The sequence below is a fragment of the Impatiens glandulifera genome, chromosome 1 (genome assembly GCF_907164915.1).
Source record: "Impatiens glandulifera chromosome 1, dImpGla2.1, whole genome shotgun sequence".
NCBI lineage: Eukaryota > Viridiplantae > Streptophyta > Magnoliopsida > Ericales > Balsaminaceae > Impatiens > Impatiens glandulifera.
This window is the reverse complement of record NC_061862.1, coordinates 38669721-38683951: the sequence shown is the minus strand read 5'-3', so window position 1 is coordinate 38683951 and position 14231 is coordinate 38669721. Positions and strand designations below refer to the sequence as shown.

Genomic DNA, 14231 nt, shown 5'->3' with positions numbered 1-14231 from the left:
AGAAAAACCGAAAGTTATTTGTAAAACCCTCGGTTTTTTCAAATAGAGAAAAACCGAAAGGTCTTAGTAAAACCCTCGGTTTTTCCAAAAGAGAAAAATCCGAAAGTTCTCATATAACTCTCGGTTTTTCTCTTTGTGGAAATCCCGAGAGAGTCAATACCGAGGGATGGCGAGAGTTACTAAAACCTTCGGTAAGGTGTCTTCAACAAAAGTTATAGGGTCAAAACCGAGAGTTTTAACTCTCGGTTTTGACCCCTTTTTCACCAGTGCACATTTATAAATTTTTTGTTGCATACCAACACCATAACATTCATTCAGCATCATAAGTTAGAATATTAAAGCATTACATACCACATTCATTCTACTCCACGTTCATTCTACTACACTAATAATACACAAAATTGACTCATTCTCAACTCAAGAATCAAAATTATTGTTGTAGAAATCTGAAATAAATAAAATTGAATGAATTAATTCATAACATGTGTGTACCAACAACTATTCCTCCCAAAATAAAGCATTAAGTAACTGAAATTGGTTCATCTTTCATTACATTCAACAAAAACAAAGCATATAACTTAATCAATCGGAAGCATTCTCTTCAATATTCATCTAACAAATCATATAGCTTAATCATAATGCAAGAAAGGAAGAAATATCACATGAATGCGAACGACAATAGCAAGGGTTTGGATCGGAGGCAGCAAAAGAATTCTTGAAACCCTAAACCTAAACAAAGAAGATCTAACTGATCAGAATCTTACCTAGACCTAAATGAAGAAGTTCTAACCAATAAGAATCTTACCTAGACGAACAACGACGAGGGAAATGGTGAAACGGGCGCACGACGATCGGTAGTGCGAAACGGCGAGATGGAAGTGAGTGAATCGGGAGCAGGGGAAGCTCTCGGGTTGTTTTGATGTTTATAGGAAATACCAATTGGTATATACGCCAATTGGTAATATAACTTATGAATTCATCGATTGGTAAACCAAACAATCAACATTATGTGGGCTTTCACCGATTGGTTTTCAAACTAATCGGTACTACTGCTTCCTAAATGCGCCAAAAGTTGGCGCCTTTTTTTCGCGGGGTTTTATTGGGGGTATACCAATTGGTTTTGTAACCAATTGACGTTATATAGGGTATTACACCGATTGGTTTAAACACCCATCGGTATTATGAACATAATACAAATTGATTTAGAAAAACTAATCGGTGTTATGTTCGTAATATCGATTGGTCTTTAAACCAGGAACGTACAGACATATGGGTTAGGGTGGGTTTAAGCCCATCCCAAATTTTGTAATTTTTTTTATAGGTAACCCATATAAGTTCTTTAATATATATATATATTTGAGAGAGATTATTATTTGAGTGTGATGTTAGGGGAGGGAGGGTGATAATATTAGAGCTTGTTTAATTATTTTATATTATTTTATTTGAGTTTTTGGATAAAATATTTATTTAATTTAACATTTACATCAATTAATTTTTTAAAACTAGTTAATTATTTTACACTTTAAATATACTATAGAGAAAAATTAAAGATTATATTAAATAAATGAAATTTTATTATTTTATTATTAAAATAAATGATGAGATAGATGAACTCAAATGTAAGAAAATATTTAAATTTTGGATAAAATTATAAAATACATAATATCAAACAAGTTCTAGATGTATTCATTTTCTATGAGTTTGTTTGATTATAATTATTTGGATGATAATTATTTTTAGGATTTATTTGATATGATTATTCGAGTATTTTGTAATTTTTAGATATTTTTTCTCTCAAACTATGTTTATTTATTTTATGTAAAATAATAGTTTATAATAAATAATTAATTTATTGAAATAATTAATAATATCGTAAGAAACATATTTCAACTAGATAAAATCACATTATACTTATTATTTTATTTTTTTGATTTTACAAAACAATTAAAATAAAATTTAAGCACACACTTACAATAATTTTTGGGTCCATCCCTGCTTTAAACCAATCGATGGAAATGATCGCGATTACCCTTTTTCACTAGAGTAATTTATCAACTATCAACTAGAAATTCTAGACAAAATTTAAGAAAAACGTAAAAAAAAAAAAAAAAAAAAAAAAAAAAAACATAAGTCTTTTGTGTCCATTATTACACTCGAAATGACATGATAGGCTCCAAAGAAGGAAATCATGCTCCATTCATATCAACCTCACTTAATTGAGATTTATATAAATGTATGTTAACTTTTTAAATTTTAAGTTCTTAATTTATTTATTTTTGTATATGTTATATAACTATGTCATAATGTATTTTTAAGTGACTATTTTCAACATAATTTTATTATCTTTGCCAATATGTGTATAAAATGAATATGTCACACCCTTTCAACAAATATAATAATTTAATCTTAATTAGATATTCTTTGCTACCTTGTACCATCTTTTTTTTTGTATATATACTAGACCAAGTTGAAAGCTACTTCATTTTAACATTTAGAAATTCACAAGTCAAAATTTGGGAAATGATCACTTCTCTTATGGTAGAAAAGACTTATCTCCAAATTAAAATATGGATATCCCTTCCAACTATGGATCAGGTACAACTTAAATATCCGCCCCACAAATCTGTTTGGTGTCATGTTTATGACTATATTTGTCCGATTTGACCAAATAGTTATCTGGGAATTATATTGTATTATTCGTCCGTTGTCCCGGCGTTCTTCCCAAACATTAAAAAATACAATGAAAACAACATTTAAATTTATATTTATAATGTCATAAATATGTATAATCACATTTCATATTTTTTTGCTTATTTAAATAAATATATTATGAATAATATTGAATTATTTATACTATGTATATTGTAATTTATTTTTGTCTTTATAATTATAACGGTACACATTATGTGAGATTTTTCGAGCCCCGACGTTTTCCCTCGATATACGGAGAATCCTCGAATCAATTCTGGACATGAATGGCAATCTTATTCCCCCACCCAAGTCTGACTTATAATCGTCCCTACTTGCAAGTTGCAACCATTTGAAAAAATCCTTAATTTAGAACCATCTATAATCCATGCATGCATATATATAAAAGGGTGATTGGTTAATCATCTTGGTCAACTCATTAGAGATTTAGTTGACTCTTTACAATTACAATTAATATAAAGAATATTGCAACAAGTTGAATTAAGGTTGCTTCTCTTGTGAATTTGGACTTATCATATATGTGAATGCAGGAAAAAATGAGTATGGAATATGAATGAATAGCCCGTGTGTAAGCTAGCTATATATAAGGAAATATTAGCCGTGAAGCCGTGAAGGAAGAAAATTTAGTATTAATTAAATTATTAATATTCAACCAAAAAAATATAGTTTATAAGTTTATTACTCATTATATAATTTATATGCCACGGTTTATATATATATATATGGTTATTTTATAATAAAAAGAGAGTTGACCGGAAATATAATTAATTGAGATGATTTTAACTATGATACGATGTCAATGCAAAATATATATATATATGGCTGAGCCAGGATAAAAAGTTAGATGGGTTGACTCCAATTTTTTTTTTTTAAATCAAATCCTTAGTATCTCAGGTTTAACTTTTTATGTTTAGCTTTTTTTTTTCTATAATTAATACAATAAATTAATTAATTCAAACATATAAAATAAAAGATGTATGAACATTTACACTATAAAATTATGAAATAAAACAATACATTCAAAACATTTAGCATTGTGCCCTTCTATTCTTCTTAATAAAAAAAATTAAAAGAATTAAACACTAAAAATATTTAAATAAAAAAATTAAAAATATATTTAATTAATTATTTTAACTTTTAAATTAGACTTATCATTCATCAAAATTAGATAATATATATTTTAAAAATAATTTATGAATTTACATAAAATATAAAAGAGAAAATATACCAATTATTTATTGAATGAACTAAAAAAACTAAATTATTAGATTTTCTTTTATAGTTATTTTTTATTATATATTTGTATTTTTAATATTTTTTTAACTCAAATCACTTATATTTTAATAATTAAAAAAATAAATAACCTAACTAACAATGACTTAGAACCTATCCATTAATTATTTGACCAATAAATAATATTATAATTAAGTTATGTATGGATAAAAAGCCTTTTTTAATTCATATTAAAAAAGATTAACCAAATATTTCAAAAAAATGTTTTTCAACAAAATTACTCTCTTACGAATTATTGTCACTAAATTGCTAATTCAAATAAATTTTGATGTGGAGAAAGAAATAGTATTAAAAATGTGAAATTAATTTCTATAAGGACTTATTCGAATATAAAAAAAATATAAAGTGCTAATTTTATTTTATTTATAAAAATACAAAGCAAAAAAAAGTTTTGTTAGATAGGACCAAATATATGCGAATCTAAATTCTAATAGGAGAGGAGGGAGAAAAAGGTAATTGCCCCACTTTTATTTAATTGGGTCTGGAGCCCACATTATTTAAGTATTTTTTTAATTTAGGTGGGCTGAAGTCCACCCTAACCCAAATGTGGCTCCGCCCTATACACATACATACGTTTATATAAATATACGTACGCATATTTATATACGTAAATATATATACGTATATATATAAATATACATACGTATATATATATATAAATATACATACGTATATATATATATAAATATACGTGCGTATATATATATATATATATATATATATATATATATATATATATATAAATATACGTGCGCGTATAATATACATGCGTATATGCGTATATATACGTACGTATATATTAATGTTGGAAACTAAGTATAACTATTTTTTTATATTAAAAACAAAAATAATTTGTAAAAATGAAATGAGATGATGACACCAAATATTAGGGATGTTAGGATTACCTCATTTTGTATTGGGTAGATTAGAAATTAAAGATAATTTAGATTTAGTAGCATTCCAGAGGATCAGGCAATATAAGTTAAAAAAAAAAACTTTTTTTTTATATATTTTCAAGTAAAATAGTTGATATGTAATTTTTCTTTAAAAATTAACTAATTTAGTTGATTAAATATAAATTTAAAAGGGAAAACATAATTTCTACTTTACAAATTATATTGCATCTAAGCATCAAAATTATAATTAAGACCACTAAAATAAAACTATTATTATTTTTTAAATATTGGAATACATAAAAAAAAATTGATAGGTAATAATTTATTTATTTTTGCCGGGCTTAATAATAGGAGAACTATACATAGATTAGTCATTACCTACTCTAAAATACAGTTGATAATAGTTTAAGTATCAGCAGCGAAAAAAGTGTCATTGCTGATATATATTAGCGAGAGTTACTAACATCGTCGGTATTTATGCATAGTTGATTCTCCTATTTCTACTATGTTTTCACCTTGACAAGATTGATGACCATTTGAAATAATTGTTACAATTAAATCTTTCCTCTCGTTAAGTTAAATATGAATATGAGATCTTGATGAGAAAAAATAGTATGAAGATTAAATGTGGACAGGTGGCTAAAGAAGATCTATAGCTCCACCAATTGCAACAAGAAACCAAGATCAAAAGAAACAGTTTGAAAGTTGTATAAGTTTGATCATCTTATCATGGATAGTTGAGCAAAGAAAGTATCATTAATTTGTTTTAGAACATATTTTGTTTGTTGTTGCAATAGTTCTTACCAGTATTAGATTGTTTATTTTTTTGACCTGATTTGTTGGATGATCTTTAGGTTTAGAGATGGATCAAAACATAAGTTTGCATTGGGAGAGAGGCGGATTTCCATTAGAGAAGATAGATCAGGTCAAGAGTTTGAGTATCGATTATCGATTATCATTGCGAAGAGATTTTTTTAACACATATAGTCTATAATCGTGCAAAAACATAAACTATCTTTAAAACATTCAATTATAATACGATTGTCTAATTAATGGTACTATTCAATAATTCAAAGATCATGTATCTTGTTTGATGCTCAGTAATATTCTAATTGATGGTTTGATTAACTAGACAACGTCTCACCTTATTAGCCACGGTTTCTACTGCTCGATTAGAAGCTTGTGTGGCGCTTTTCGATGCATCTTGTATGTCAATTTATTTTGAAAAATAAATAATAATTTTTTTATATAAAGATATAGTTTGATTGTAGTTTCTCAATTAAGAATTGTGTATATTATTTTAAAAATTAATAGACAAGACACGAATCCTAAATGTTGTTGGTGCAGTGGTACTCTTCCATATCTAGATGACTTTGAAATTGGTGAAAACATGATAATATTCTAACCTTTTGTTTTTACATGATTTATCTTATATCATATATGTATATAATTGTATAAATAGATGGTGACATCTTGGTGATAACATTAGTTGTGGTTTTTGTCAATAAGTTGAGCTATTATTGTCCTCCATTAAGAAACTTCCAAAAATATCCAAGGAAAAATGAAAATTTTAATTTTTTAGTGGAGGGGATTGAGAAGAGACCCAAGTGAATGAATGAACATAAATGGTTCCTAAAGCAAAATTTGGCTCTCATAATTTAGGATTCCATTTATTTTGGTCAGCATTCAAACCTAGCAAAGAATGATAAAACTTGCTTATATATTGAAATTATTTTCTCCATGTTTCCTTATTAATAATAATCATGATTTGACAGTCCTTTATGCATCTTTGGTGTCATACAAATTCTTGTATGATATAATTTTTAATGTTAAAATTTATTGTATTAACAAAAGTTAATATGATAAATAATTTTTTTTATCTAAGACTAAATTTATTAACTTTGATTCACACTAAAAACACCTACACAAAAAAGAGGAATCTTGTTAACTTTTTAACAAAAATAAAATAAAACAATTCATTTAATAATAATCATATTATCTATTCAATCCTCTTGTTTGAGGTTTTTTAAGGAAATAAAATATTTATCATCACATTTCATTTCAACCATGATCAAATAATTCAATTTATAATTAAAATATTTTCATTTTATTTTACAAAATTTAAATAAAAAATAATATTTTACTAATTTATCCCAGATAACTCACGATAAAAACAAGCTATAATTAAGTCATGAAAGTTCTATAATTTTCTATAATTTTTTATTTATCACATCATTTCTTGAATGAGAATCATCTTGAGGCAAGAGGTGTGTCAATTTAAGTAGCCTTACACAGTCTTCACATTTTGTTGTAGTTTTTAATTTCTACTTTTTTTTCATTGTCAAATTGTTTATTTCATTTTTTTCTAGTGCCTTATGGTACGAGGTCTTAGTTAGCATATTGCAAAGAAATGATTTTTTTTGCAGTTTTGGATGGGCGTCACTTTTAGGTCGCAAAGATTTTTACTTTTGTTTTTTTGGCTTTAGATATCATGCGGGTTTGTTTCAAACTTACACTTGTTTTATTCGGTTTGTTTTGAGTTCACTAGACGGATTATAATTGTTATATAGAGTGTGGAAGTCAGACATGAGGATAATTCATTCACGAGGTATTGCCATGTATCATCTTCTCATTATTATTACTTCTATTTTATTTTATTGTATTTAACTTCTTTTATTTCTTCGTTCACATGAATTAAAATTAGTTTGTTAGGGCTCGAAAGAAACTATATATAAGGAATGAGAGTGGTATTGTACTCACATGCCTTCATCTTGGATCCAGGAGGATGCAAGTCGGATCCATGTTCACCGACCCGAGAATCATTGGACAGATTTGTCATGCATTGTCGTCTTTCTGTCTTAGTTGACACATGTCATAATATGATTGGTTGAGAGATATTTTTATTGTATATTGATCCATAATATTCCTCTTATCCTAATAAAAGAAAATCTCTTATACCTAACCAGATCAAGTAAATGCTTAAAATTATGGGCATTTTATTTTTATTTCTATGTAAAAACTAATAAATGGAAAAGATTATTCAAGAGTTCCCAAGAGTTCCCACGGGTGAGAACAAAATTGATTTTTTTTTTCTTTGAGAAATCAACGGAGATTAACAGTGAATGGTTTTACTTTTCTGAACTAACTATTTTTGATTTGAAGGTGAATATTTTGATAGAATATAATAAATCGATTGATCTCTAACCCAATGTCATCAGAGAGTTGAATGTCCAATTACAATAAAAATGAGGTCTATTGTTAATATATATAATTATTTGAGATCAGTGTTTTTTTCCTTATAATTTACAAAAATAACAATAAAAATGATTATTTTTACAAAATATCAAGTTAATCAATATCTAAAGAAAGTTCAGGGATCTATTTGTAATCTTTCCATTTTTGTATTTCTGTTTATTGTGAAAATGTCTGAATTTGGATAAGCTAACCCGATCCAACTTTTGCCATCACTCAATTTTGTGCGATCTGTCCAGTGCTCCACCTCGCAGTCCTGAAGAACAATCAAAATAACCCATCGACACAGGGAAGAGAAACTGATAGACGTGGTAAAAATGGAAGTGGGTATGTCTTTGAACGCACTGATTCGTCTACCAATGTCGAATTCAAGAACATACGACGAAACCCTTATTAGACATTCCTTTGTCTCCTCACGAGCATCCCAAAAATCCCTTCAGGAGCCGAAACGACAACACCTACTGGTAATTGAAGCCAAGGGAAAGAAAGGGATGATGTCTCGTCAGTTTCAACGCCCGCCACCTCCCCCTTTGCCCAAGATGGAAGACGATGGCAATCCTAAATTTGTTGTCTTCATCCGCATGGCCAACGTTAGTTGTAAATTCTGTTGTAAATTATTGAAAACAGTTGAGAGAAATTGATGGGTTGTGTTGTTTACAGGTAAATCTATGGTATCCTCTTAGTATTATAACTGGAGGTACAACTGCAAAGATTATGGTATCAGCAAAAGATAACTTTTTGGGAAAATATATTTACAAAGACACCCTTAGTAGGAATCTTGCTGCTGTTATTTACAGAGTATGTTTGTTCCTTCATTCTTAATAAATCAAAAACCCAACTGATGATGATGATGATGATTAATGATTCGTGATGAATGGAACTAACAGGATGAGAAGGAGGTACAGAAGACGGCGGTTAAGCAACACAAAGTGTTGAGAACAGCAACTGAGTTTAGATATGGCTACAAGCTTGTTGTAATTATATTTATACCCTCATTTTGGTTTTTTGATTGATTGATGTTTAAACAGATTGTTTCATGGATGATGTTGGTTTGGTTTATCTGTGCAGGAAAATAACAATGTTAGATCAGCACTTACCTCTTCAGGTGTTATCGAGGTAATTGAGTAATCCCGATAACTTATTACCATTTGGAAACACTTCAGACTCATTTTCAACTCCATAAAGAAAGTATTATTAGAAATTGTTGTATGACAACTTAGTGCTGGTTTGATTCAGCGAGAATAAGTTAGGATTGCTTTTATAGTAGTTTGCACCTGAAAAAACTCTAAATAAGCTTAGTGATTTAGCATATCTCATTGATAGTGAATATCCAATAAGCTGAATCAAATTAAATCTTAATAAAAATTTCAGCTCCCAACACAAGACAAGCTAAAGACAGTACTTGATAAAGTGAAGGACTTCTTTGGGGATGCTAAGGAATCTTTTGGGAAGCTCACAGCTCTAAATTCTGCAGAGACTGAGGATGAAAAACCCAGGTCAGTTTTATTTTTATTTTTTAACCTTGAATCAAAACATAAACTAACCAAACTTTTACTTTCAGTGTTAAAAGTTGAATATGAAGAACATTGGAGCATAAAGCAACAAAAGGAGGGGATGATTCTGCCAGCATAAGTTTTGTCCATGAATCAATATATGCTATGCTTGCATGAATATCTTGTATTGTATCATGTCAATCTTAATTCCTAACTACTTCCAAGCTAAAAAGATTTTCATCGAATCCAACAAAATGGAGTTTTGTGCATATGAAGAAACCACTATTGATGATACACTTGATATGAAGAACATCATTGTCTTATGTAATGATTTGGCATCAAGATGTGTAATATGTTGATAAATTTAGTATGTTCTTATATTAGGGCATTTGCTATCTTATAGAGTTTGAATTTGGGTTGCTTTTATCCGATGATATTCATATTTTGAATTGTGTTATATCGAGCTCGAAATATCAAAATTTTAGCGATTTGAAGTTTTATCCAAAACCGATGAATTCGTCGTCTTAACGGACATATTTATTGTTATTTTATAAAATAAAAAATTATTTAGATTTTTTTAACTTCGCGATTTCTTTGAACTAAAACAAATGTTAACAAATATATAAATTACATATTGTCCGAAATCTCAATAGTAAGTAAAGAGTTATTTTTAAGATAATTCTAAATGAAATAATAAGAATTTAATTAATTATATTTATGTATTGAATTTTATTTTCAAAATTCATGAAACATAAAGAAAAAAAATGTATATATACTTATGTGCTACAAATTAGTTTTAAAATTAAAACAAATCATATTTGTTTTTAAAAAAAATGATCAAAATTCTTTTTCATAACTTGATTCAAATTAAAAAAAAAAATTATATATATATTTCACCTAATTTTTATCTTAAAAAAATTAAATTTTATAAAGAAAATAAAATTCATCCAATATTTTATCTTATTCACGACATATTTATATTAAAACAAAATCACTTTCATTTTACTAATTTTCAAAACTGATTATGTGATAAAATATTAATTTTCAAATAAGTCAATATATATATACATTTAGTTAACTATTAAAGAAACAAATATATCTCTATAGTTGGTTTTTGAAAGAAAAAATAGTTAGAAATTTAAGAAAATATTTGATATAAATTATGATTTAATAGAAATATATTTAACTATAATTTAAATTTCAAAAACCAGCCATAAATACTTTGTTTGAAATTTATTTTGTATATCCCCTGTACTAGAAAATCCTATAATCCAGAAAGAAGTTCTTCTAGAGATATCCAGAAGACACACGAACTCCAGTCCCCTACAATGGCCTCGGCGTTTCATGATTCTAGAAATCTCGATTCACATTCTTATATACTCAACGCAACTTCACTCTTTCCCCACAGATTTCATTGCGGTTTTGGTTCAGCGAGTACAAAGAAAAACGAAGAAAGATGGCTCATTCTCTTGCCCATTTCGCAATTTCTCTACCCTTTTCCTCCAAACGCTCTATGAATCGTTCCAACTCGTCATACCCATTTTTACTTACCGAAGCTAAAAGATGCCGTCCTATCATCACCACCAAGGCAATGACAGGGGATTTCAGAGAAAATCTTGACCATTTGCAAAGGGTGCCAAAAAATCAATCTCCACAGCCCAAGAAAAGAACCATTCAAGTTACTCCATTAGGTAAAAAATTCTCCTTTCACCCAATATAGATTGAATCAACCAAAACCATGTAAGCAAACAAGAAAGGAAGAAAAACAAAAACAGTCTTTAATTGGTTTGATTTGGTTTGTGCAGGATTATTGGACAGATTCCCAACAGCTAGAACAATGCATCAAATGATGGATACAATGGAGAGAATGGAAGACCCATTAGCCTACGAGGGAGGATGGCCATCCTCACGTCAGACCCAGGCTAGCGGTGGGTTTGGTCGTGGAAGGACGCCATGGGAGATAAAGGAAGGTGAGACAGACTACAAGATGAGATTTGACGTGCCAGGAATGACTAAGGAAGATGTAAAGGTTTGGGTTGAGGAGAAAATGCTTGCTGTGAAAGCTGAGAAATTGCCCAAAGAGAATGAAGAATGGTCTGCTAAAAGCTATGGAAAATACAGCTGCAGAATAGCTTTGCCTGAAAATGTATTGTTTGAGAATATCAATGCAGAGGTCAAAGATGGTGTCTTGTATATTACTGTACCAAAACCACCTACACTGTCCAAAATTGTTGAGGTTAATGTCAAATAATTCTCTTAAAAAGACTTTGTAATATAAGATGGATTCATCATATATATATATATATGCAATCATCACAGACATGATCAATTCAATCTGGTTCTAGTTTCTTATTTACTCATCAGAAATTCTAGCCTAAAGGATATCAGATGATGAATAAACCTTGACCAACTGGTGAGTAATCTGTAAATCCGAAAGGGATGTCGTAATCAGACCTTTGTGGATCATACAGAAGGTCTAAGTCGTAATCTGTTGCCTCTTGGAATTCAATTGGTTCGGTTTCTGAAATCTTCTGTTCTATGTCGTTCTTGAATACCTGTTCAAAACTGTAACTCTTCACTGGCCATGTTATCTCATTGATCTTGGAAACATATGACAGGTTGTTGAACATGTTTTCGGATTGTTTCTGTTTGGTCTGGTTTGTTGTTTTTGAACTGCTTGCTTTCCGGGTATCAAGTAAACCTTCAAGGTGTGGAGAAACTATGCATTTCAAATCGCATTCGTGGATTTTCTTATCGTTGTTGTTAATATTTTGGCTTAAAGTTTTCGGCTCATTGGAAGATTTCAGCTCGTTTTCCTTTTGCAATCTGCTTAAATAGAGACGGTATTTCTGCAGATGACTAGCGACGTTCTCTCTTGTCAGCCAGGGCACGTTCATTAAGTCGAGGATTTTCTTAGGACCGACTTCTGTCAAAAAATATTGAACAGATAAGCCAAATGAGATGAAAAAAGGGGAAAGAGTTCTTTTTGCTTACTTTCATATCCGATATGATTGACTGCTCTCACGAATTTTTGGTGAAGATCGACTGTCCAAATTACTCGCGCTTTCTTCATGGAAGACTGGTCTCCATTATCAACGTCCTTCCTCTTCTTCGAGGATGAGAAATCAGAACCACCTTGAAGATGGGGGTGCTCATCGTAATGATCGAATATGGTTCTCATGATTTGAACATCTTCGAAACCATCTAAACTGCTTTCGACGTCTCTAACTTCATGATGTATCTTTTTTCTGAAGACATGTTGCCATATGTTTCTTAGTTCTTTCATTCTTATAGGTTTTAGAAGATAATCACATGCTCCATGTTGAACACCTTTCATAACTCTGCTTGTTTCCCCATCAACTGACATCACTGGAGAAGAAAGTAAGAAAGAAAGAAAGAAAGTGTCATTTTATAAATATGAAGAAAATGAAAAGAAAATCAGTTGGGTAATTACTGACTGATGACAGGAAGATCCATTTCAAGTCCCACATGCTCTAGAAGCTTAAAACCGTTCATATCGGGCATGTTGACATCGCTTATTACAATGTCGAAACCATCTCTTCTCTCGCGAAGTAAATCCAATGCATCTCTAGCTAAGCAACAAGTAGTGACTGAAACAACAACAAAAATCGGTTGGAGTGTTTTACATTACTGCATGCTCATAGATCTCGAAGAAAGCTATGTCTCTATTGTTGGGTTAGTCTAACGAGAGGAAAAAAGGCGAGTATTTGATGTTTTTGTTGCTTCTTTTGTTCTATATATTTTCTCACCTTAGGTATTGGGCAAATTCTTCTTTCTTTCCTTAACTAACTTCTGATTTGGTATACATCAAGTTCCTAAAAAAAGCCTATTTTTTTTCCACTTTATCTATAACTTTGACATGAAAAATAGTAAAAGACATGAGGATTGATTGCTCCTCTTGCCCACAAACCATAAAAATAAAGACTTTTTCTCAGATCATTCATGAATCAAGAACCTCCCTAAGTTCACATAAAGAAGATTTGTTCTTCTTTGTAAGGTGTGATTAAGAACTTAAACTTATAGGAAAACCTATATGGCTATAGAAGGTTTCTATAAATCAAACACTTTTTTGTTGAGTGATGACTCAGAACAGAGTAAGAGAAGATTTGGGATAGAATTACCTTCGTAAGAACATTTCTTCAGCATCTTTTCGAGGATCCTAAGCCAGGTGGGATCATCATCTACTACAAGAACTCGGAGACCTGCCGGAAAAGAGTCAGTTCTTGGGGAGGAGAAGCCACTTTCCATAGGTGTGGAGGAGACAAACAACTGAAGTGAGATTACAAGGTTCCAATTCAGGCAAAGACAAGACTATCAACTAATGGATCATATATAGGAAACCCTTTTGAAATTGCTACAGTATGATGATAGTGATATCTTTTTTGTTCATCACTTTAGTGGTGGGTTGCCCCAGCCAGCCAGCCACCCTAACTTAAAGAGAAGATAGAGAAAAGACTATGAGTATTGGTGCCGATTATTGCAAGCTAGTTTTGTTTTTTAAGTAAATAAGTGTCCCATTAACCTTCATTCCCAAAATAGAAACCAATTAATAGAATACATGCACTAT

The 14231-nt window shown here is 29.8% G+C and overlaps 3 protein-coding genes across 4 annotated transcripts; 2 read left to right on the top strand and 1 right to left on the bottom strand.

Annotated features, from left to right (window-relative positions):
• The first annotated feature begins 8346 nt into the window (after nt 1–8346).
• On the top strand, nt 8347–10036 carry LOC124922256 (protein HHL1, chloroplastic). Its single transcript, XM_047462992.1, has 6 exons — nt 8347–8740; nt 8811–8948; nt 9038–9124; nt 9219–9266; nt 9522–9646; nt 9712–10036. The coding sequence occupies exons 1-6, from the start codon at nt 8468–8470 to the stop codon at nt 9722–9724; spliced, it is 684 nt and encodes a 227-aa protein (XP_047318948.1). The 5' UTR covers nt 8347–8467; the 3' UTR covers nt 9725–10036.
• Nucleotides 10037–11028: 992 nt separating this feature from the next.
• Nucleotides 11029–11999, top strand: LOC124922257 (small heat shock protein, chloroplastic-like). The gene is made up of 2 exons (XM_047462993.1): nt 11029–11334; nt 11449–11999. The coding sequence occupies exons 1-2, from the start codon at nt 11100–11102 to the stop codon at nt 11892–11894; spliced, it is 681 nt and encodes a 226-aa protein (XP_047318949.1). The 5' UTR covers nt 11029–11099; the 3' UTR covers nt 11895–11999.
• LOC124922255 (two-component response regulator ORR26) lies at nt 11562–14112 on the bottom strand. Of its 2 annotated transcripts, none has more exons than XM_047462991.1 (4): nt 13786–14112; nt 13102–13254; nt 12638–13012; nt 11562–12566 (listed from the first exon to the last, which is right to left on the bottom strand). In XM_047462991.1, the coding sequence occupies exons 1-4, from the start codon at nt 13910–13912 to the stop codon at nt 12028–12030; spliced, it is 1194 nt and encodes a 397-aa protein (XP_047318947.1). In that variant the 5' UTR covers nt 13913–14112; the 3' UTR covers nt 11562–12027. The 2 variants fall into 2 exon arrangements, with proteins under 2 accessions (XP_047318947.1, XP_047318946.1); XM_047462990.1 differs by having other exon boundaries at nt 11562–12569; nt 13786–14110.
• Nucleotides 14113–14231: the final 119 nt, after the last annotated feature.